Here is a 24,631-nt window from a genome sequence, read left to right as displayed (position 1 = left end):
AGATTTGGCAAATGAAACATATTTGTTATCAATACAGAAAACAAAGATTAACATAGATAATAATTTGTAATAATAATTAGGACTTATACTATGGTGTATTATGGTAGTGTACATTAAAATATAATTGGAAGCCTACAGTGCTGTATTTCAATGCCTTTCCTACTTTTATTAGAAACTTTGCACCTTTCCATTACAACAGTCAGTAAATTCCCGGGGGGGGGGGGAGAAAATTTCACTCAAAAGGCTGCTTCAGCATAAAACAAAGGCTGTGTTCTATGGGACATGATTTATTCCTAATAACAGCTACAATCCTAGGATAACATGGTTGTTTAAACTTACTAGGCCTCCGAGGAATTTATGCACGCTGTTGTGCATGGGATTGCAGCCAACCTAATTATTTTACTTCTACTACGGTTTACAATTTTTTCAAGAGCCTCTGAATTTCCCTTGGTCATTGATAAGGGACCGCCGGCACTTTATAGTCAGAATGGCCTTTTAACTTCCATTCATTAATGCAAAATCCTGAAAACCAACTTGAAACTAATAAAGCCATTTGCTATTATCCACCTTGTGATTTGCATATTCTTTTTTTTTTTTTGCAAAACGGAACTTGGGAAAATGTCACTGTAAAAGCTCACTTCTGAAAGAATAGTATGGTTTTCTAAGGACAGCTGTCAAAGTATTTGCCTCTTAACAATTATTTCCCAGGCTTCTGGGAATGTCACATTCATCCATGGAAGAAGGTCATCAACTCAACTGAAGTAGGGACCTTGAACAAGGCCAGTGCAAAGGGAAGGCCAACTGCATTTTTGTGAGCTGCAGAATGTTTCACACAGAGAATTATTATCAACCATCAAAAAATAGTAATAGTGACAAATGCCAGTTCTGTCCTCGCTAGCCTTGCATAAACAGAACAATTGGGCATCTCAGTTTCTTTGTGATACCATCAGAAATCATGTCACGGTGGAATCTCTCTTTCAAAAGCTGTGATTATTTGAAACAAAGCTGAGCACTGGTGGCCTGTAAAAAATATTATTCAATTTTGGAGGGGGAAAAAAGGAACAAATGCTCCCAGTTTCTTTAGGTGATGGAGAACTTCTGCAACCATTTTTCAAGGAAAAAAAATCCTGCTTAGTGCTGACAGTAACGCTGCCGTGAAAGAGTCCCATAGGTGGAATTGCCCTGAAATATCCTCCCTTGGGTGGGAAGCCAGCTGGCCTAAAATTGTTGGAAAGATGATAAATCAATAAAAAATGACTTACACACGCCATGTGGCCACCTTGTTACTAAGTAAGTTTAAGGATAAAAAAGTGGTGATTTATAATGTGTTGGGGTACATAAAACACCTTTCTTCAAACCAAATAATTGAGGCAGCTGCATGAATCTGTAAAAACAACAACAACTCCACAGTGTTTTAATGATATTGTGGATTTGTATAGCTCTAAGGAGGATGGGTTCTAAATTTTAGGATTCTGCTTTGAAAGAAATTTCAAACATAATTACTCATTGAGCTGAATGAAAATAATAAAATTGCTTGCACTGGTTTCCTTTGTATTTGTTTCAAGTGTGGGCATCTTCCATTGATGATCAACAGATATAAATCTCTTCCCTTGTCCGCCCTAATATTTATCTCAGGTATCTCCATGGAAGAGAATCTCCTACCAAGAATAAACACTTGCAGATCAGAGTATTCACAATTTGTTCATCTCCTTTGGGCTATCACTGTTGTGATAAATTCACAGCTATGCAGTTGCATTTACATGAGCGTGTAGTCCTAGAAAATCAGAGGAAGAGACTGAGATTTATATCCCAATCCTGAGTCTTTCAGCATGCATCTCATCATTTCAATCAAAGACAATTTTTCTATTCTACCACACCATTCCACTTCAGTTTGCTATGCTCTTTCAGATATGTTACCTGCTATATGTTTACCATACAGAGAACCTGAGGCTTCACTGATTAAATTAGGCCACATATTCTTTTCATTTCTCCAGTAAATAAGAAGCAAAATCCATTGTCTTGTGTAATCATTTATCAATGTAAGCATATATAAGTTCCCACCTGGTGTTCTACTTGGATTGGCCCACAGATGTAACTATGAATTTACTCTCATGGCTCCTTCATCAACCTTATCTCCATATTTATTGGCTTAATATCTCCAGCCTTTATCTGGCATGCACATCTGGACTGATTTGCTGCAACCATATCCTTTGGTTATTGCTTCTAATTTATAAAGAGGATCTGTGTCTCTGTTTCTCATTTTCCAGTGCCATTTGGTTATATAATTTTGTGGTTGCAATTCTTTGGTACCCTTTTCTGCATAGTTTAATAGTCCATTTTTCTGGACAGTGCCTTTGATAAGCAATATACAGTACGATAGTATTTCCTTTAAATCTTACATCACATCCTTTTTATGTAGTTTTTTTTTTAAACTGAAAACAGGCTTGATTCTAGATCTGGGACATATAAAACATGTTTAGTTTTTAAAATCAACAGCAACAACTCTTTGTTGCCTGACACAAAATGGAATGCTGAGAAACTGTCCCAGCAGAGGTGACCTTTTCTGTTGGCCAGGTGAATGGTAGATGTACATTAATTCATTTTAATGAAACTTTTTTTCTCCTTAATAAAGTTAGAAGCTGCAGGAAAATCAAAACAGGTGCCATTTGTTCTGACATCGGTTTCTCCATCTCCTTTGTGGCCTTTTCTTACACTGGCCTGAGGTGAGTCATCTTCTTTGGAATGTAGTCTAATAGGTTTACCTTATCTCTCTTTTCTAGACAAATGAGTTACAAATGACATGAACCATTGCAAATGAAGTATTTCTCTTCCCCCCCCCCCTTTTGGCTTTAGAAAAGTGGCATTTCAGAATTCAGAAAAGTGATATTTCAGGTTATCATCTTACCAATGATTTAGCACAAAATACATTTGTTTCCATTTTCATTTCTCTTGTATGTACCCCAACTGGGTAATTTCTAGGCAACAAATTTAAAATGAAAGCTGGCAACGTTTCTTTCTGTATATGCATGCTTAATTTCTCAAGGTGTCTTTAAATATCAGATGCAGATTTACATTCTCACCTCATACTTGTTTGACGATTCTGCCTCTTTTCTCATATACTGTAAGTCTGAGAGGGTTTTCCAAATGTTTCCCGCTTGATCTAAATCCTCTAAAAGCACATTAACAATCACTCAGTGACAAATAGATGACTCAGCTGCTCTATTGTTTGTAATGTCCCAGGCTGTTTGTCTCTGCCCTGCTTCTATAAGTCTTTCTTGCCTAGACCAGAGGTCTCCAAACTTGACCACTTTAAGACTTGTGGACTTCAACTCCCAGAATTCCTCAGCCAACTGGCTTCTGGCTGGGGAATTCTGGGAGTTGAAGTTCACAAGTTTTAAAGTTGCCAAGTTTGGAGATCCCTAGTATAGCATAAAGCTGAATCCTTAAGATTTCAGGACCATCTTCCTCTTGAATGACCAGAGGGATAATTCTGGTCAAGTTCTGTTGGGAAGGACGGACCAGATTTTGGCAATTTTACAACTTGTGGACTTCAACTTCCAGAATTCCTCTGCCAGTCATGCTCTACAGAATGAAACTTTCCTGACTCTAATTTCTGAGAGCTGTCTGGTTTCCCATTCCACTAATCTATCCTTTAGCCACTCCTGGCTTAATCTCTCTTTCTCCTGTGGTAGCCTTTACACACTTATTCTGAAATTAATAATTGCTTAGACAATAGCAGATAGATAATCAGTAAAAGTTATAAAGTTGTATACCATAAATGTGTTATCTTTCTTAAAAGATTTCATGATTTGCTAGATAACACTGGAAACATTTGTATGCATCCTGATGCTTTCGTTGGTAAACCGGAATTTTCTTTGGGAAGCCTAATGCATAAGATTTTTCTCTCACTTCATCTGAAGGTGTAACAAGATTTTAGCAAACAAGATTTTAGTAAGGTGTATTTATACTGTGGAATATGAGATAAAATGATCATTCACATTGATTCCATATTGTTTTAACAGTAATACACCCTCCTATTTTATAATGCACTGGAAGGTGTAGTTCACAAATGTTACATTGTAGATACATAAGATCAAGTAGAAAGTTCAACATACTGAATTACATCTTCCAAATTCTATTAGTACTGACTTTGGGAGACATTAAATTGGATTTTCATATAAATCCAACTCCATCCAGCAATATTAGTGACTACAAAGAGCTCAAACAAAACCCAATAAAAAGTGCTTAACACTATACTGTAGCTGCTAGCTAATATTTTATTTTACAGGAATTGTACTGTATAGACCTGGACTAAGGGCAAAAGAGCAAAACAGACTATTCAACCAACTTTACCACTGAGTGGAGCTGTCAAAAAAGAGGAGTTCTGCATGTATGACCAGAACATAGCAAATTAATAAACAAATAAACTGTGGCAATGGAATATAGCATGTTTTTTGTTGAAGTGAGAGCAGAAATCATAGTTACTGAAACTGTGTTTTAAAAAAATAATTTTAATTGTTTTTGACTGCAAAAGTAATCTTCTATTATGTCTGGTTTTAGATAAACTAAAAGTCCTACATTCACATATTCGCTGTAAGTCAATGACACATTATTCCATTTAATGATGGAATACATGAAATCTACTGCTTATCCAGCACTGGGTAAAACTGCTGTCAAGAGCAGTATTGTTAGAAGTGCAATATGTTGAAAGTTGCATCACCTGCCAGTAAAGTTGAACCAAATTGGTACAAGTTGATAAGATGCGGCAAAGTCATGATTACAGTTGAATAGTAGCATGCTGACAATGTGTCAGAGGGTTAAAAGATTAAAATTATCTCTACTCCACTGTACTTTGAAAATGCAAATGAGGCTAACTAATAAGCAGATTCTAGAGGTGCTTTCTGTAGAACAGACAAAATGGGAAAACCTCCTAATTTTAATCTCTGAGAGAAGAACAGGAACGTTTCACCAGTTAATTCATTAATAGCAAATCCCTGAGTATTTTATCTATTTTACAGAATTTATTCAGAAATTCTGGCTTTTACTTTCTATTTATTTATTTAATAATTACAGATTTGGGACAGACGAAGCTTCCCTCTTGTGGTTACGTTTCCAGAAAACCAGTTTAATTTTAGAATTAGCAAAAGAAGATTGATCTGTAACATCAGAAATTAATTCTATAGGACTCCTTGATATGTCTACTCAGAAAATCCCACTGAATTAAAGAACACTTATTTACATCTGCTTAGAATATGAGGTTGGAGACTTCCAGTTTGCCAAGCCAGCCGACATGGATGTCTGGAGGACGGCTCTCATCTTCCACGTCCAGTTTCGCATCGCTGGGGGGTCCTAAAAGGGCTGAAGAGTCGCCCTGGAGGGGTGACCAGTAAGAAGGGGCTTTTGCAGAAACGCGGGGGAGCCACAACCTCCCCCCCATTGGTGCCTGCATTCCCTTTGTACCAGCGGACGAAAGACGGGCCATAGTAATATGGCCAGTTACTAGGCTGCAGACAGCCGAAGTCAAACTTACCATCGGGCAACATTAAAGGAGAGTGGAAGAGACGAGGGTAAGATTTCTCTCTTATACCTTAATCTCCTTCTTTTCACCTAAATAAGCTGCTAAGTACCTTCCCCCCTGTGGAGAGGGAGTGGGGAATTCAACCCTCCCTTCAAATAAGCGGTGAGCAAGCACAGGGGTGTTTTTCTTTTTTAATGTTGAAAAAAGAAACGGAATAAAAGAAAAGAACTTTCAAAGCATTTGGGGGACATCCAGTGGCTAAACCTGAAATTGCTATCTGATTTTCTTTTTTAAAAAAATTAAGAAAACAGTTAAGAAAAATAAGATAAGATTAACCTTGAACACCAGATGTAAAACTCTGGTGGAAGAGTTTCAAAAACAAATCTATGCTATGTGGGAAATATCCTACCAAACTTATCAGTTCCTTTCTACAGCTGGCGATGAAATAAGAGCTTTTGGAAAAGAATTAGAAAACATCTCGAAGAAATAAACTCGAATTGTGACTACAACTAATATTTTATCAGGACAGAACTTAACAGAAGAATTAAGTGCATTGGCAGAAGAATTAACTATTCAACAAGCACAAACTTTAGAAGATCAAAATGAGAAGGTGGAACAAAATTTATTTAGCCCAGGACAATTATATCAAGAGGTGAAAATAATGAGAAGATTTGGCGCTGTTAACAGACCCCTCAATCCTTCAAAAATGGAGACTGAAGGACTACTTCAATATGATATAACAACACAAGAATGCTTTGATGACTCTGAGGCAAAAAAGCGAAAAATGACATGGCAAAGGAAGAAAGCAAGAATAAGGTTGAAGAAATATGGACATACTTAAGAGGCCTGAAATAGATAATACCAAAATAGACAGGACTGTACTTGGATTATGAGATTGTTTTGATGAGTAGATAAAAATACTAATTAAAAACAAAAACAAAATACAGATGTATGAATACTAACATTGAAATATTGAGCTCTTTAAATGAAATGGATTAAGATGTATATATGTTAAGAATGATACAATGTAACTAATATACTTGGATGTAGTAACATGAAAGGATGTATTAAATGTTGAAACGGGAGAAATTTTGGTTAATTTTCAATATGTGGAAACTATAAATGGGAAATAAGAATATTATATTGTCCTCCGTCTTTTTCTCCTCCCTGCAATTGGTATTCTAATGACTACCATTCTTATATCGTACTACTAACTTGTTGATATGAAAATGAGATAAATAAAAAGCATATTTACATTACTAGGTATCGGAGAAAATTGTGTAAAGGGAAAGGAGGTTATTTAGAAATATGAAAATGAGAAACCTTAAACATTTAATTTTAATATTAATGTAAAATTAAAGCTGGAAAAATATATGTGTTTTGATGTTTTAAAGATGGAATGTTAAAATATAAAATATACTAAGGTATTGACAAATATAAGGAAACTATTAAATGACTGATGGATAGCAATGAGATGTATGTTAATTTAGATAAGATATAATATGCATTAAAGGAAACAAGAGAGAGGAAAAATTAGTTTTAACAACTTGAAGATTTGTAATAATATGTATTTGTCTGAAATGGAACTATTGTAACCCAGACACCACGTTGCTTTTTAAAGATACCATTGTAATATTGGAAAATTAATAAAATTTTATTAAAAAAATAGAATGAGAGGTTGGAACAACACCAATATGAAAATTTCTAAGCTTTTTAATCAGTATTTTCACTTCAGTGGCTCATTAGAGCTCATTGTCTTGCAAAAATAAAATTTGCTCCCAAAAGTGTCAAGTAGTGAAAATAGCATATTTGCAACATACATACGCCCAAATCTCATCAAATAAGCAAAACTTTATATTGTAATGGCAACATATTCATAAGACCACAACACATACTGTCAAATCAGAGGCCACGTACTAAATTGCCAAGAAACAGAAAATGTTTCCCATAAACATTTTAACATCTCTTACAGGTCCCTGGAAGTTAGCATAAATATTAAGCTTTTTATAGTTAAAAAAATACTTTGATTTTTATCTCAGTGTTCACACCATCAATATTTCAGCTTCAAAAACTGACACTGTTTAACTCAATATTAGATTTTTGAAAAAGTGTGTTGAAAAACTTGTATCATTTTATTACTGTGAATTCACACCTCATATATTTGCAGTATTAATCATAGCCGACCTTAAATAACAATAACAATAATTAATACATCACTGCCCTAATTACTGACTGGGTTAATATGATACGCTAAACCAAAAGGCTAACTTCCATTTGGCTTAGCATGTTGTGAATCCAGTGTTTGTGGTTTTCAAACTATGATTTATCTTGTAGTAAGCTGTATAAATAGAGGATATTGCTGTTTGTTCAATACGTTATGGTTAAACAAACCATGACTACATACTATATGACCACAGCCGTAATATGTCATTCTGTAAGATGAGTTGTATTGTGGGGTGTCTAGAAACAGGATAATGTACACTGATATATTGGACAATAGGTGTCTATTTTAAGCTCGTCCAACCAGGCTCCCTTCAAAAATGCTAGCAAGGATTACTAGATCTGGGCTGCAAAAATATGAATGGTCACCAGACAAAAGCAGGAAGTTAGAGGTTGTCTGGCATTTCTTCATTGTCATCCAGTGTTTGTATGGATTTTTGCAGCCCAGTCTGGCAGTCCTAATGAAAATGTATTTAACTCTCTTAAGTATTCCTTAACTCTTGGAGACTGTAGGGACATATCTATGTGGCTCGCTTATCAGTAAGTTATTTGACACTGCCTTCTTTTAGCATGTTCCAAAGTTGCTTTTCAAAAGGCAACCGGACTTTCTTTGTTTTTTTTTCCTTGAAAATGTTTTACTTCTCATCCAAGAAGCTTCTTCAGTTCATTTTTTTTCAAGGAAAAAACAAAGGAAGTCCAGTTGCCTTTTGAAAAGCACCCTTTGGGACATGCTAAAAGAAGGCAGTGCCAAATAACTTACTGATTAAGAGAACCACATAGATATGTCCATATAGTCTCCAAGAGTTAAGGAATATTTGAAAGACATGGGACAACCATGAGCTGGATGACTGAGAATCTCCACAGACCTCATTTAGATTATTTTTGTTTGGCTTCCTGCTATTTCTCACCCATTTCTCATCCAAATAATACAGTTACCTGATCTCACCTAGTTTCCAACCCAAGCCAAGTTGGCCGGCGCTGTCATCTATTGAGACAAAAATGGTGGACAGCCGCTAGATTCTAGACCAACATGACTAAATTGTGGAAATTCAGGGGTTCTGACCCAATATATAGTTGCAGACTACTAGGGCAAAACTGTTCTGTTCCAGCCTACTACCGGCCCTGCAGAAAAGCCAGGGACAACCCCTTTACAAAAGGCAAGAGGCTGGAAATACGCCCGCCAAATTTATTTACACAAAACAGATCCAAAACAGAGCAAACTGAGCAAAACAAAATACGAACCAGTAAAACAGAAGCTGCTCAAACGGTTGCCTTCAGCAACCAGCCCTCCCACTCATTCCCCTTTTAAACAGTTTCAAGGCGTGGCTTTCCTTTGCCTCCTTCCGAGGTGCCCCATTGCCTTCCTCTGTTTACTCCTGATTGACTGCCTCCTGCGTCGGGCGTCCTTGAACAGGGGCAGCTGTGGGTCATCTTCATCCACACTGTCAGGCTCACACAGCTGGGTTTGAGTAGTAACCAGATGGGAGGAGCCTGGCTGAGAGCTCTGTGATGCCTCAGAACTGTCCTCTGCAGGCTCTCCAAACCCCTCCTCCTCCTCCTCCTCTGAATCATCTGACCCAACTGCCGAACCCACAGGCTGACCCTGAATCACAACAAAAACTTTGTATTCCAAAATAATGTGAACAGTAATTCAAGTGGAACAATTACCTGCAAGACCACAAGTTTGTGAACATTCCGACCAAGCAGTCCATTCGGTAACCAGACAGTTCACTACACATTCTACCATGCAGTTGGCAGTCATTTTGGTGGGTGTTTCCAGATTCAGCTATTAAAGAAAACACAACAGATCACTTATCACTGACAGCTAGGCAGATGTGCACATAAAGCAGGGCTTCTAATGAAACACCAAAAGTTGGATATGGTAAGCTAAGTAGAATCTTCGGAAGTCAGCAGCTATAATACATTTAAAACAACAACAATAGCTCCTTCAATATTTTTTCACTGCCCCAAGCCCAGCCTGCTCATAGCTTTGCCATAGGTTTGGGCAAAACAATATTCATTGAAGTGCATTAGCCTGATTCACCTTTGGCATCCTAAGTTTATACATTGCTGTTTTGTCTGTTTATTTTCTGAATTGGCTGGACTTGGATGAACGAGCAACGATATAGTAACTGACGTCACTTAGATTGTAATAGACAAAGAAGGCTAATAATGACAGACAAGGGGCCAATAGGATGAAATGCTAGACAGAGCCCTCACTTGAGCAAACAATTGGAGGGAGATATTGAGATGATAGTTAGAAGAAAAGAAAAGAAGAACAGGAAGAAGCAGGTTAGAAATATAAAAGAACAGAAAGAAGAACTATGCAAATGCTGCTAAAAAAAGAAGAGTCAGACATGATTTGCGTAAGATTTTGAAAATCGTTTTTATCAAATTACTTTTTCAATTTTTTATTTACTGTTCTAAATGTAGGAATAGGTTCTGATCTACCTTACCTTACATACTGACTTCAAATGACAGAATATGTCAGTTACTCTATGGAGGGCTCTATGTGGATCTATAGAAGGTTAGTGACACTTATTTTGATGTGTTCTTTTGAAAGATTATTTCATGGAATATCCAAGGTGACATTAAGGGCCCAGCAAATATTTGCATTAAGCAACCAAATGGAAGCTCACCTGCTCGCAGTGGTTCATGTTCACAGTTTTTGCATCACTGCGAATGCAGCTTAGAAGGCGATTCCTAATCCCTTGTCCACAGGCTGCATTTTCATTTAGCTGGCATGTGCTCCAGTCTAAAGAGACATCATGGTTACAATTAGTTCTGCCTATTAATGCTAGAAGGGTTTTTTTTTTAAAAATGAAGCTATAGTTTTTTATGATTTGGAAACCAATATATTATTATTTTAAAAGAAAAAAATCCATCCAGCCTTAAATTATTCTATTTTTACTTCAGTAGCCCTTAAAAATTACATTCCCGCTGAGTTTGCTAACAACTGTCCGGTGATGATGAAATGTAGCACTTCATAGTGATCAAGTGGCACGCTGCTCCATTGGATGCCAAAAATTGTATTTTTTTTCTGCAGCGCAACTGCCTTGAAGCAACGCTTGTCATAATCTCCAACTGAGTTTTGTTTGACAAAAGGAATCATGTTTCCCTTGAAAGAAAGCACTTGTAAAATATTAATGTCTTCTTCAAGCAAGGATAACCAATTAGGGAATGTTGTTTTTTCCAAGTACCACTCTGCAAAGGTAATGTTGAAAGTAGCTAGAAATCTTAAATGACTTTTCTTCTGCCTTCAGAATGCATATAAAATGATATAAATCATTTTTTTCCCTCTGTGTGGTCTTAACACTTCCTCTGTGTTGCTTACCAGAATTCTGAAAGACAGGTTCTTTTCTTGTCATATGTGAATTGAACCCTATGGCGGTCCTCAGTGTTATATAGAATTCCTAGGCGAACGTGCTTTCATTTTAATGAGGGGAATATCTCTAAACAGGCTTCCATCAGGAAGACAGAAATGATGAATCCTAGAATGAAAAGTCCATTCTGTATACTCTGCAGGAGGCAGCATCTCTTTATAGCAGGGCTTTTCAACCTTTCACCCACTGTACCACTTTTAGGATATGGCAACATCCGAGTACCACCAGTCGCCTAGCAAGGTGTCAAAAACTTGATGACCAAAAAAAAGAGAAAGAAAAAAGTGATGAAGTACAGGTAGTGCTTGACTTACAACAGTTCACTTAGTGACTGTTTGAAGTTACCATGGAACTGAAAAAAGTGCCCCCCCCAAGCCACAGAGAAGCAAGATACCTGCCTGCCTGCCCGGCGGCACTCTTCCTTGGCCTTTTGATATAACGGTCTGAACTTGGAAATTAGGATCAATGAATCAGAAATTTGCACCTCTCTTGAGTGGAGCTTGAATGCTGGTGTCTATGTGGACAGATTCCTGTTATACTTTAGACAAGCATTGGGAAGTAATTGGCCAATGTCTTTGTTCAAGATTATTTCTCAACTTTCCACCTGACTCCACAGCTATGAAACTTTTTGGTGATCTCACGTCCAAGTACTAACCATGTCTGCCTCTTTGCCTTTTTTTAATTTTAATTTTTTTAATTCACGTTTCATTATTTTTTTTACAAATAACGTATTAGTATTATAAATTTGAGAAGAATAAAGGAAAAAATACAAATATACTTACAATAATATTAAAAGGATAATAATGATTAAGAACCAAATATAAACAGGAAAATCAGGTGATAACTAACAGTTCTAAAATACTGTATGATTAATATATTGTAATACATCATTAAAAAGCTTACAGACATTCATATCTATTTTCTAATCAAAACATGTCTCTATTAAATTACTTGATTGTTACTAAATTTCTAAATATCTCTATTACAGGCACTTGGTTAACACAATTGGAGTTATAAAAAAGGAGAAAAAAAGACTATAGATGATAAAACAATACAGTAAGAAAATTCAAAGCATTATATGTAGATAATATGCCAAGTTAAAATATAAACTCTAAAACCTGAATTTTGGATGTGGTCCAATTCCACATATAAAACTGTAGTGTAAAAATGATTCCCAAAGAGAACTACCTTCTGCATTAGACTGATTTTTAAAATATAAAGTTAATCTAGTTTTTGAAGCATATTCTCACATTTTGGTTGGCCATTCTTCCATAGAAGAGATAAAACATCTTTTTCAATAAAAAGCATATAAAAATTGCAGGCATTATTTTATTTATTTATCTATTTATTTATTAAATTTATGTGCCATCCCTGTCACTGATAAGGCAATTTAACATATATAATGCCAGTTGGGAATGTAGGTAGCCTTTGCTTTTTAACTGCTCGTTCAGCAACCATTCAAGTATTATTTTTTTAGCATCATTGAAGAATTATAAAGTGCTGCTCACAGATAGTAATAACTGTAAGGAAAATTAAATATTTATATAATATAGGTAGTCCTTGACTAATCACAACTGAGTCTAACATTTCTGTTGCTAAGCGACACATTTGTTAAGTAAGTTTTGCCCCATTTTACAACCTTTCTTGCCACAGTTGTTAAGTGAATCACTGCAGTTGTTAAGTTAGTAACACAGTTGTTAAGTGAATCTGTATTCCCCATTGATTTTGCTTGTCAGGAAGTTGCAAAAGGTGATCCCATGATCCTGGCACACTGCAACCCTCATAAATATGTGCCAGTTGCCAAGCATCCAAATTTTGATTATGTGACTATGGGGATGAACACACTTTCATAAGTGTGAAAACGGTCATAAGTCATTTTTTACAGTGCAGTTATTCAAACAGTCACTGTGGACTATTGTAGGTCAGGGACTACCTGTATTTATACATGGTATAAATATATTTTATATTATAGCAAATATAATAATGCTATATGTAATAGAAGAATAGAAGAAGGGGACGACAGAGAATGAGGTGGCTGGATGGAGTCACTGAAGCAGTAGGCGTGAGCTTAGATGGACTCCAGAAGATGGTAGAGGACAGGAAGGCCTGGAGGAACATTGTCCATAGGGTCGAGATGGGTCGGACACGACTTCGCAACTAACAACAACAAATTGTATATGATTGTATATAATTCTATGAGAACTTCAATTCGTAAGTTTACACTTCATAAATTAACATGATTTAATAAACACATGAAGCTATTTAGCTTTTAGCTATTTTCAAAATGGCCTTCCTTGAAAGTTCAAGTACAGTGAAAGTTTTGTATTCCTTATGCAACACCATCTCTATATACTTTTGCCAGGCTGATGCGGGTATCGTGCAGAATGCTCTAAAGTTCATTCCAAATTACAATGAAGGATGCTTACCTGTTAAATTGTAACTATACTGAAAACAATTTTGATTCAGAATACAAGGCCTCTGCTGTGCACTTTCAGGGCAGGTCTTGGGTTTTAAAGGCCTTCGTAGTATATGTCGAGTTCTTGTTTGCATTACACTAGGATCACATCGCTAGAGATTAAAAAAAAATGTGGGTAAGTGAATTATGCAAGAACATGTTTACAGCTGTGGCAAGGATGGTTACCTGCATTATTAATTTAATTGGTTTTCAAATTGTCTATCAGGCTAAAGAGTCTCTTGTGAATAATCTCATTATGTAACACCAATGCTTTTTCACTGAATTTGACAGTCATCTAAAAAAACCCTCTGTATGTACATAGGGGAAGAATCATAACATGTGCCTGAGGATTTTTATGGTGGTCATCCAAACAATCAACCAAGCTACTGCTGGTTTATTAATTATTTTGGAACCACAGAGAATCAAAAAGGGGGGAAAAAGGCTCCATCCTCTTTGTAGATCTGTCTTATACATTTCCAGCACTTCAAAGCTGTTTTCATTTTTTTTTCTTTTCAGTTAAAAATTGTTATAGTAAAATGTGAACGCCTGTATTCCTGGCATTGTGTTTCCTTAATTCTTTCAAATTGAAAATATATTTTATCCTTTTATTGCCCACACTATACTGGAGATGCTTTGATACAGGTTTATAAAAAATGTGCCATTTCCCCCAAATCATTAAGATTCTATATTTGAATAAAAGACGACATTATCAAACTCTACTGAAAAACACTCACTTGGCACCCTTTTACTGTTTATTATAAATATACAGATATACACATCTAATTATCTTCTCCAACCACAGTCACAATCCTCTCAAACATGTTGCCCATGAAGGATTTTTTAAAAGGACTGAATGAACAGCTTCTTCAGAAGTGGATGGACCCACTGCATTTTTTAAGACTTCTGGCCCCAATCTGTCACATAAAGAAATATTTTCCCTGCCTGGATCTGCCTAGTCATTTTTCTTAAATAAGCCAAGATAGATAGAGCTCTACTTTACATTTTCTATCTGTCTTCTTAGGCCCATAAAGTGAATGTTATCCCATGCAATTTGTTTAGAAATGCTTTATTTCAAGATGGAATATTTCCTCAAACTCCCTCACAGATCCCTCCCTGGCAAATCTCCATGAATTTCAATCCAAGGTTTTCCAGTGATAATAATCCCAGAACCAATCCAAAGAACTCAGTTGGAAAGCTACTTGAGAATGCAATGGAGTTCACAAAATAAATTATTTTTCTAGCCTTCATCTTCAATGTTATATATTTATGCTCTAGCCACCTCCTAGTCACCTAGTCTATTTCATGAGACAAAGCTTCCCAGGAAACCAGGGAGAAATGCATACCCAGAAGTCCACACAAAGCATTTAGAGGTAATCATGCCATTTGTTACTCTATCTTGTAGGGCAAATAGTTTGGGGCTCTGGAGAATTCTCCCAGACCACTGAAGACTCAAGCACAGTCCACATATTTCTGGAGACATCATCTTCATAAGTCCTTCCCCTTCTCTTGCAAAGGGAGGAGGACACAGCTGTGCTATTTTGGAGGCAAACAAAATCATGCCATGTTGCAAGAGGAGACTTTTTTCCAAACACAGCAAGAAGACACCTTTGCTGGCTTAGGAAGATACAGCTTGCTGGCTGATTGTTTCTCTTTTTCTTCTTAATGAGGCATTTAATATGTCTCTCTCTGCCCCAGGGCACAGTTACATGGGTACTTTTGGGTAGCAGCAGCAAAGTGAATAGGCATTAAGCAGAGTAATTTATTAGCTTCAGATGCTCCTAAAGGGCAATTAGCCTGGCACACAAATGTCCCAACCTGCTAACCTTTATCATGACGCTGGGGGTAATGGAGCTGCTTAAATGATTAAGAATGGCAGAGGTACAACACAAACGAGTGGCAAATTCTAAGCCATCCCATGTCAGCGAGAGCCCTGTTATTGATTCCAAATGAAGCAAACTGTGTCAGGAAGTAAAGAAGAGCAGAATAGCGACCCCCTCTTCTAAATATAGAAACCAAATCCACCTTTCAGAACCCAATGGCATTTTCTCAAAGGTATCTAAATGAATAGAAACGGGTTTGGAGGAACCGAGTGATCAAAGCCAATGCCATGAACTGGACTAGATTATAACCCAGTTGCATCAAACCCACAACCCATTACTTGTTCTCCTCATAAATATGAAGGATTTTTTTTTGAAGCAACCTTCCACAAATCACTCCAAGGGCACTACTTTCCCCCTCCCCCATTTAAATGCTCATTTACTAGAGAGGCAGCGGTTCAAAAACAGGAGCTTCTCTTGCTTCGCAGCTGTCACCAAAGACAGAACTCAAGAGGGAGAGACTGGCAGAATCAGGAAAGAGAGACAATGCCCCCTCCCCACCCTTCTGAATATGCAAAAGAAGACTCAAATCAATTTGGCTCACAGGCACAATGCTACAGAAGGCCTAGCCTGAAACAGCTCTGGCAGAAATCCAGCTGACAGCAGCCTAGCAATCCCTTGTACAATTCCTCTTGTATCAGCGGAAGGCAGACACTGGTGTGTGTGACCTCAGTGTCTTCCTCTTGAGCATTTGCCAAAGGAGACTAGACCGTTTGCTTTTTCAGTAAATCTGAATTCAGCAGATACAAGCGCTCCGTAGCATTTCGTATTTCATATACAAGCTACTTTTCCTGGAAGCTCAGCTGTTTGCTGGACAATGGTCACCCAGACATTTAATGTAAGCAATTTTTCTTAATTATGTGAAAACGGATCCTGTTTCCAACTGTTTACAAATGGTTTATTATCTTCCCCACAATTAATGGGATTGTTTGATCTTGCAGGCAAGAATAATAGTATGAACGGTTTGCCAATAATAATCATCGAGAAGTATCTTGATAGACATTTCCCAATTACTGCTCTACTGGATTCATTTTGCTGTGTTAAAATCAATCCTTGAAAATCGATGAGGAGAGGAGTTGGTTTTATAAAGGATCACCTTTTCAGCATGAAAACAAGCCTCTCGAGCAGCTTTGGCAAAGATTGTCATCTTTTAATTGACTGTATTTGGGATGTGTTTTATAACAACTTATTATGGAGGCCTATAATAAAATCTGATCCAAACCTGGCTTGTTGTGTAAGGATTAGGAAAGGCAAAGCAAAACTTCTTCTTGCTATCAGCAAATACTGTAAGATTATTTGCTAGTGCTGGACAGGCTAATTTTCCCCACTCCTTCCACCCGTTCTTATTCAATTTGATTTCACAGATTTAAGAGAAATTGCTTTCAAAAATTGTATCAAAGGGGAAAAAAATCTCTCATGGATGGAATGCTGCACTCATCACCGTTTGTCCATGAATATTTTAGGTTTCATGGTAAAATTACTTTTCAAGAGATCTTCCACTGGATTTTTTTCAATGACGGTGCTTCTTCTACGGAAAACTCTCCTCTTGGAGAAAATTGAAGAAGGTATTTATCTTAGGTTTTCTGTCCACAAACAGCAATTGGATTGCAGTCTTCATTTGCTATTTTAATATGGGATTCATCTCTATCCAAGCATAATAAAAGATCTATTTCCCCCACAACAACCTTAACGGAATAACCGAGGTGGGGGGGGACTTTGGAGGTCTTCTAGTCCAGCCCCCTGTTCAAGCAAGAAACCCTATGCCATTTCATACAAATGTTTGTCCGATCTTTTCTTAAACACCTCCAGTGTTGGAGCACCCACAACTTCTGCAGGCAAGTTCTTCCACTGATGAAACCTAATACAATCCTTGTTTGTATACAGAGGCATAGAATCAAAACCAAGTGAAGTATTAGTACCGCTTTATAAATTCTTAGTAAGAACACACCTGGAATACTGCATCCAGCTTTGGTCACCACCTTACAAAAAAGATGTTGAAACTGGAAAAAAAAATGCAAAGAGTGACTAAGATGATTAAAGGCCTGGAGAGAAAAAAAAACATATGAAGAAACGGTTGCAGGAATTGGGTATGTCTAGTCTAGAGAAAACAAGGACTAGGAGGACATGATCACAGTATTCCAGTATTTGAAGGGCTGCCACAAAGAAGAGGAGGTTAACTTATTTCCCAAAGCACCAAAAGGCAAGACAAGAAACAATGGATGGGAACTAACCAAGGAAAGAAGCAACCTGGAATTAAAGAGAAACTTCCTAACAGTGAGGACAATTAACCAGTGGAAAAGCTTGCCTTCAGAAGTTGTGGGTGCTTCATCATTGGAGGTTTTTAAGAAGAGACTGGACAGCCACCTGTCTGGAATAGTACAGGGTTTCCAGCTAGAAGACCTCCAAGATCCCTTTCAGCTCTATCCTGATTGAAATTTATCCCTATGAAATTTTTCCCTAGTGCTACATTGGATCTCTCCTTGATTAGTTTCCACCCATTGCTTCTTGTCCTGCCTTCAGGTGCTTTGGAGAATAGGTTGACCTGCTCTTCTTTGTGGCAGCCACTCAAATATTGGAACACTGCAGTCAGGTCACCCCTAGTCCTTCTTTTCATTAAACTAGACATATCCAATTCCTGCAACTGATCTACATATGTTTTAATCTCCAGTCCCCTAATCATCTTGGTTGCTCCTCTCTGCACTCTTTCTAGAGTCTCAACATATTTTTATATCATGGTGACCAAAACTGGATGCAATATTTCAAGATTCCAAAATGCAATTCACCTTGTGAGAGTTTGAGCTAAGAGAGAATGACTGATCCTTTGCTTGTGTTTGCTTTGATCCTACATCTCCTTGTTTCTAGTCCAAGATTTTCACTGCTACCTCCCATTGGCTTTTGTGCACAGAACCCCTTAGTTCAAAGGGTACAAATTCTGGTACCAACCTGCATTAACCAATATTTGCACCTCAGGGCAGTAATGTGGAATGCACTGATGATGTTAGCTAGTTGGGTAATGAAATATCTGCAAGAAAACAACCAAGCTTGGAGAGCAGCAAGGTGCCCTCAATCTGCATTAAAGCAGCCGCTTTTTCTTTCTTGGAGAAACAAAGAAGCCAGGCTCAGTAGAAAGGGAAAAAAAAACACTCTTCAAAAGAGTAAAAAAATGTGGAAGTGCTGTCTTTTGAAGACAGCAAAATCCACATTTTGGACAGAGGGGACAGCTGGTTTGAAAGAGGGGTCAAAGAGGCCCTCTCTCTCAATAGAGGGGGAGGGATATGATATCATCTACCTCCAGTCTACAACACAGTCTTTTCAGCTGTTCCAAGAAGGCTCCACACCTATTTGTACCAGTCAAGTGACCTTGAGGACATCTCCAAGATAAGCCTCCAAGTGGCCTCAATGACTCTCTAAAAGGATGCAAACGATCAGCTGTCTGCAAGAAATGTAAATCCTTCCATTTGGCACCATCCAGTCAAAGCTGAAGAAGCTTCTTGGATGAGAAGCAAAACGTCTTCAGAGAAAAACAAGAAAGTCCAGATGCCTCTTGAAAAACCACCTTTGGGTCGTCTGCAATGGATTTGCCCAGACTGACTTTTGATATCTTCCCAAAGTAAAATTATATGGTTATATGACTATAGAACATATGGGAGATTAATTATATAGTGTCTGGACATGTCAACAGGAAGATAAATGTGAGGAGGCTCTGCTCACCGGAATTTTCCAAAGCACCTGAAGACAGAAGAAGAAGCAATGGATGGATATTAATCAAACTAGAAATAAGGAGAAATTTCCTGACAGTGAGAACAATTATCAGTGGAATGGCTTGTCTTTAGATGTTGTGCGTGTCCGGAGCCACATGCGGCTCTTTCAGCCGTCTCCTGAGGCTCCCAGTCTTCTGCTATATGTAGTCCAAAAAAAAAGTGGGACTAAAAAAGTTCAGTCAATCAATTCAAATATGCAGGGTAGGTGCATATTTCGCCTTGGCTCCACTCTTCAGTCAAACCCTGTTCTGCGCATGCACGCGCATGCGCACTCAATTTTTGCGGCACCCAGTATTTCCTTTTGTGAGGGAACCGGTTCCGAGTGGCTCTTTCACTGTTTCAGGTTGCTGACCCCTGGTATAGGGTCTGCTGCTTAAGCAGGGGGTTGGACTAGAAGACCAAGGTCCCTTCCAACTCTGTTATTCTGTTCTGCCAAATGTGGGAAGAAGAGGTTTTCTGACCCACCTAGGTATTTCTACAAACAGATTTTTAGAATGCTCAAGCAACAGACATAACAACCAAAGTACTAGGAAACTTTCTAAAGAAAAAAAAAGTCAAATTCTCAAATGACACAACATTAAGATTAAATGATCAGCAGTAGCAATTCTTTTATCCACTGCAGAGAAAATATTTTGTTATCTATACCTTTCTAATACCTTTATCTGTGTTTATATGACATGTAGGAATTATGGGTGGAAGAAGCATAAAAAGATTAACCGGACAGATTGTTCATATAACTAACTCTCCCTGAAATGATTGCAGGAAACAGAGTATATATATATGAGTAGAGCTCTCCCTAAAGAACACTCACTTGGAAGTTGTAAAAGGACTTCTATACCTAACTCCATAAAACTATGTGACTTGATAAATAATCACAAATGGCAAATTGTTTCTGATCGCTTACATTTTCTTCCTACTATGACCTGATACCACTGAAATGCACAGATGCAATAGAAAAAGGAATGAGACCTCCATTATTCCAGAGTTCAGGCACAAATAACGGATTTAACTTACAAAAATACAGATTCCCCTTTAATATTAAACTGCTTAATGCCAAAACAATCACTCCAAGAAATGATGGGCTCTCCTTTGCTGAATGTGTCAAAGTAAAAGTAGATGTAATTTGTTGGGAATGTTTAATCTGGATTCCTGCACCAAATAAGGGATTGGATTAGATGACCCAACTGGATTCTTTCAGCTTGCTCCTTCTATGAAATCCAGAGAATATGCTTATACTTTCAAGACTAATAGCAATTCTAGGCAACACAGAATTTTTTTTAATTTCCTCCAACTAAAAAAAAGGAAACTAGTACACTGCACAGCCAAATAATGCCTCTAGTTTTATAGATACATAGAAAATAATGGAGTATGTGCACATATGTATGCCCATGACAGCGCTCCAAAAGCAAAGATGCCAGTTAGCCCAAAAAAATGTTTTCTATTGCTGCAAATGTTCTTCTTCGATAAGTTAGATAAAGATAACACTTGCAAGCCTAAATAGATCAATTCTTAACCATATTTACAATATCCTTGGTTTTTTTAACACTTCTTCAGCCTGGCCACACTTCATGCTTCCATGGTTTCATAGAAGTTGAAAAGCTTCCTTGACCAAAATTCCCAAATATATTAATGTATATTCAGCCAAACACAGAGTGCTTCCCATTTATTTAGTGTGCAAAGGCCAAGGGATGTTTTTTACTATTTCTATGTTGTATTTAAGTATAGATTTAAATTTATGAACTAAGTTACTGTACATACTGATAATACTGAATCCCAGAATACCTGAGCCCTTTGTGAAGATGGTCCAGAATATAGCAATGTTTTATTTTGATTCCAAAAATCCTTAAGGTATCCAACTAAATCCCATCTGTTGTCTTTCCTAAACTTCCTCTTTTTTTTTTAATTTTTTTTTATTAAATTTATTATTTAAAAACATTGGACACAGTACCAGCGAGCTGACAAACCTTTTTGTCTACAATGTTTAAATATATATATATACATGTATATATGTACATCAAAAATACACTTAAATACACTTAGATTACAAATTGGTGAAATACCACAATATTTAAAACAGTGAGCTAGTCTGTAAAACCTAATAGAGACCTTTCTTTTTATCCATCCAAAGATACAATTTGTTCCAAATTCTATAATAGTCTTTGAGGATAATTAGAGAATGGCAACTTTCCTGGCAGCAAAACATCCTAGTTTTAAAACTTGTCAGCCAACCTATGCTCTATTTCCTTACCTAAACAGAGAAACAGAATGACCGTGAGTGGGCCAAAAAGCAGTGGGAGCAGGAACAACTTCTTGCTGGCTTCACTTTTTGAGTTTGCTTGTGGACCTCTGACAAGGAGCATAATAGAGCTTTCCCTTTCCTTAGGTCAGGGGTAGGCAACCTCAGCTCTTTTATGATTCATGGACTTCAACTCCCAGAATTCCTGAGTCAGCATAGCTGACTCAGGAATTCTGGGAGTTGAAGTCCATGAGTCATAAAAGAGCCGAGGGTGCCTACCCCTGCCTTAGGTAGTTAAGTGCCTGCTGTTGAGTAGGGGAGGGAGGGAGGGATTGAGAGACTGTCTGGGAAACTGTCCCAGAAGAATGGAAATGAAGATCATGTGATCACTTGAGCAGCATAGACGATAGCACTAAAACAGTCAGAACTTTCTCAATTTTCATTCACTGGGAAGTCATGGTACCCGAGTTTTGGACACATTCTGTAAGTTAGTCCACTTGAAGTTCCTTGGTTCAAAAACTGTTGCCCTTTGATGCACTGTTTTGCCCAGTTAAAGGTCATGAAAACAAAAGTTTTAGTACTATATAGATATACACCACTAAAGTTTGCAGACAATGACGTATCTGCATACAGAAGGAGGTTGAACAACTAGTCTTGTGGTGCAGTCAGAACAGTCTTGAACTGAACACCCTCAAAACTGTAGAAATGAGAGCAGATTTTAGGAGAAACTTTACTATTCTACAACCTCTTACAATACTAGACAACACAGTATCAACCTTCAAGCTTCTAGGCCACAGGTCTGCAACCCGCGGCTCCGGAGCCGCATGCGGCTCTTTCAGCCGTCTCCTGCGGCTCCCAGTCCTCTGCCATGTGCAGTCCAAAAAAAAAAAAGTAAGACCAAAAAAGTTCAACCAATCAATTCAAATATGCAGAATAGGTGCATATCTCGCCTTGGCTCCACTCTTCAGTCAAATCCTGTTCTGCGCATGCGTGCATGCGCACACATTTTTTGCGGCTCCCAGTTTTTCCTTTTGTGAGGGAACCGGTTCCGAGTGGCTCTTTCACTGTTTCAGGTTGCTGACCCCTGTTCTAGGCTTTCTATAATAACTCAAGATTTAAAATGGACACCTAACATAAAAAATGTCATCAAAAAAGCACAATAAAGAATGTTCTTCCTGCACCAACTCAGAAAGCTCAGGCTACCCAAGGAGCTGCTGATACAAGTTCTACAAAGAAATTATTGAGTTTGCCATTTGCCCCTCTATAACTGTTTGGTTTGGATCTGCAATCAAGCAAGACAGACACAGACTTCAACAGACAGTTAGAACTGCAGAAAAAACAATTGCTACCAGCCTGCTTTCCACTGAGGACCTGCATAGTGCAGAAGCAAGAAAAAGAGCTGTGAAAATATCTACAGACCTCACACATCCTGGACATAAGCTATTTCAACTTCTTCCCTCAAGACAATGGTATAGGACAGGGGTCAGCAACCTGAAACAGTGAAAGAGCCACTCGGAACCGGTTCCCTCACAAAAGGAAATACTGGGTGCCGCAAAAATTGAGTGCGCATGCGCGTACATGCGCGCATGCGCAGAACAGGGTTTGACTGAAGAGTGGAGCCAAGGCGAAATATGCACCTACCCTGCATATTTGAATTGATTGACTGAACTTTTTTAGTCCCACTTTTTTTTTGGACTACATATAGCAGAAGACTGGGAGCCGCAGGAGACGGCTGAAAGAGCCGCATGTGGCTCCGGAGCCGCGGGTTGCAGACCTGTGGTATAGGACATTGCACACCAGAAGCACTAGACATAAGGACAGGTTTTCCCCCTCACGCCGTCATTTTGCTTAACAACTAATTGCTACAATACCGTCAAAGTACTTAATAAAGCTGTATTACTATGATTCTCCTCATCTTTCCTATTACCTATCCTTACCTTATGACTTTAACTTTGTTGCTTGTATCATACAATTTATATTGTTTTATTTAGTATTCCAGTATGATTTATGTGGTTACTTAGCTAGTATTCTATGACTATCACTAAGTGTTGCATCTTATGATTTATGATGAAGTGTTGTATTTTATGATTTATGATGAAGGTATTTTATGTTGTTTATGATCTATTCTATTCTATTCTATTCTATTCTATTCTATTCTATTCTATTCTATTCTATTCTATTCTATTCTATTCTATTCTATTCTATTCCACTCCACTCCATTCCCACTCCACTCCACTCCACTCTACTCCACTCCACTCCACTCCACTCCACTCCACTCCACTCCACTCCACTCCACTCCACTCCACTCCACTCCATTCTATTCTATTCTATTCTATTCTATTCTATTCTATTCTATTCTATTCTATTCTATTCTATTCTATTCTATTCTATTCAAATTTAGAAAAAAATCATTACTTTTGTAACAAGCCAGAAGAAATGGGATTTCCAACACTTCTCAGTTCAAAACACTGTACATATTTTTAATGGTATTTCTTGATGTAAACATATATTCCTGAGAATGACGAGTTTTCTAGCTTTTAATGTGGGAAACATATTTATGGGTAAGACAAAAGGAGGCAAGTAAACTGGTAAGACCTACATTAGTTGGGCCTGGGTTTTGTTAATTTTGACTAATTTAAAATGACCTGGACTACCACACTGTAATAGGGTTCTGAACTGAGCTTGCTCATCACTTAATTATAACTCTGATCTCTGCTGTAAGTTGCAACTGCAGATACACTGAAAATCCAAAGGCCTAATTAAATGTGACAATGAAATTTGTAACTAATTTTGTTAATTTCCCCAAAGATACTGAATAGTAACTCTTATGGGAAGTATTTTAATTAAGAAACATAGCACTGGAAAATGGCATTGATCCAATCTGAAGTATTCTCCTCCTCTTCTTGCTAATATTTAAGAATTTGGACATTTGAGCTGAAAACTCCAGGGTGTCATCTAATTAGATCCCACTAGACTGCTTTCATGTTTTCAGCTGTGCTTTTGGGGAGGAGAGGGAGAGAATCATTGGATCATTTTCACTGAAGAGGTATCTTAGAAATGTGTGCAACTTCTACATTTATCAATGACTTAGGCAACAAGTTTAGCAAACAGAACTCAAAATGCATTGCTTATTAACAGAACTCAAAATGCATTGCTTATTATGAGCATTTATGAGGGCAATTTG

General features: G+C 37.5%; 1 protein-coding gene across 1 annotated transcript in view; it reads right to left on the bottom strand.

The window, feature by feature from the left end:
- The window catches only part of THSD7B (thrombospondin type 1 domain containing 7B), a gene marked incomplete at its 5' end in the record, with an annotated part of 466,043 nt that overhangs the window by 27,796 nt on the left and 413,616 nt on the right, over positions 1-24,631 (bottom strand). Inside the window, 3 exons of the mRNA XM_083351680.1 lie at positions 9,407-9,524; positions 10,378-10,493; positions 13,545-13,686. Coding sequence (XP_083207806.1) covers positions 9,407-9,524; positions 10,378-10,493; positions 13,545-13,686 — 376 coding nt within the window. The remainder of the gene's footprint in view (positions 1-9,406; positions 9,525-10,377; positions 10,494-13,544; positions 13,687-24,631) is intronic.

Source organism: Vipera ursinii (assembly GCF_947247035.1).
Source record: "Vipera ursinii genome assembly, chromosome: 1".
Lineage (NCBI taxonomy): Eukaryota > Metazoa > Chordata > Lepidosauria > Squamata > Viperidae > Vipera > Vipera ursinii.
This window is presented reverse-complemented; position numbering and strand designations above follow the sequence as displayed.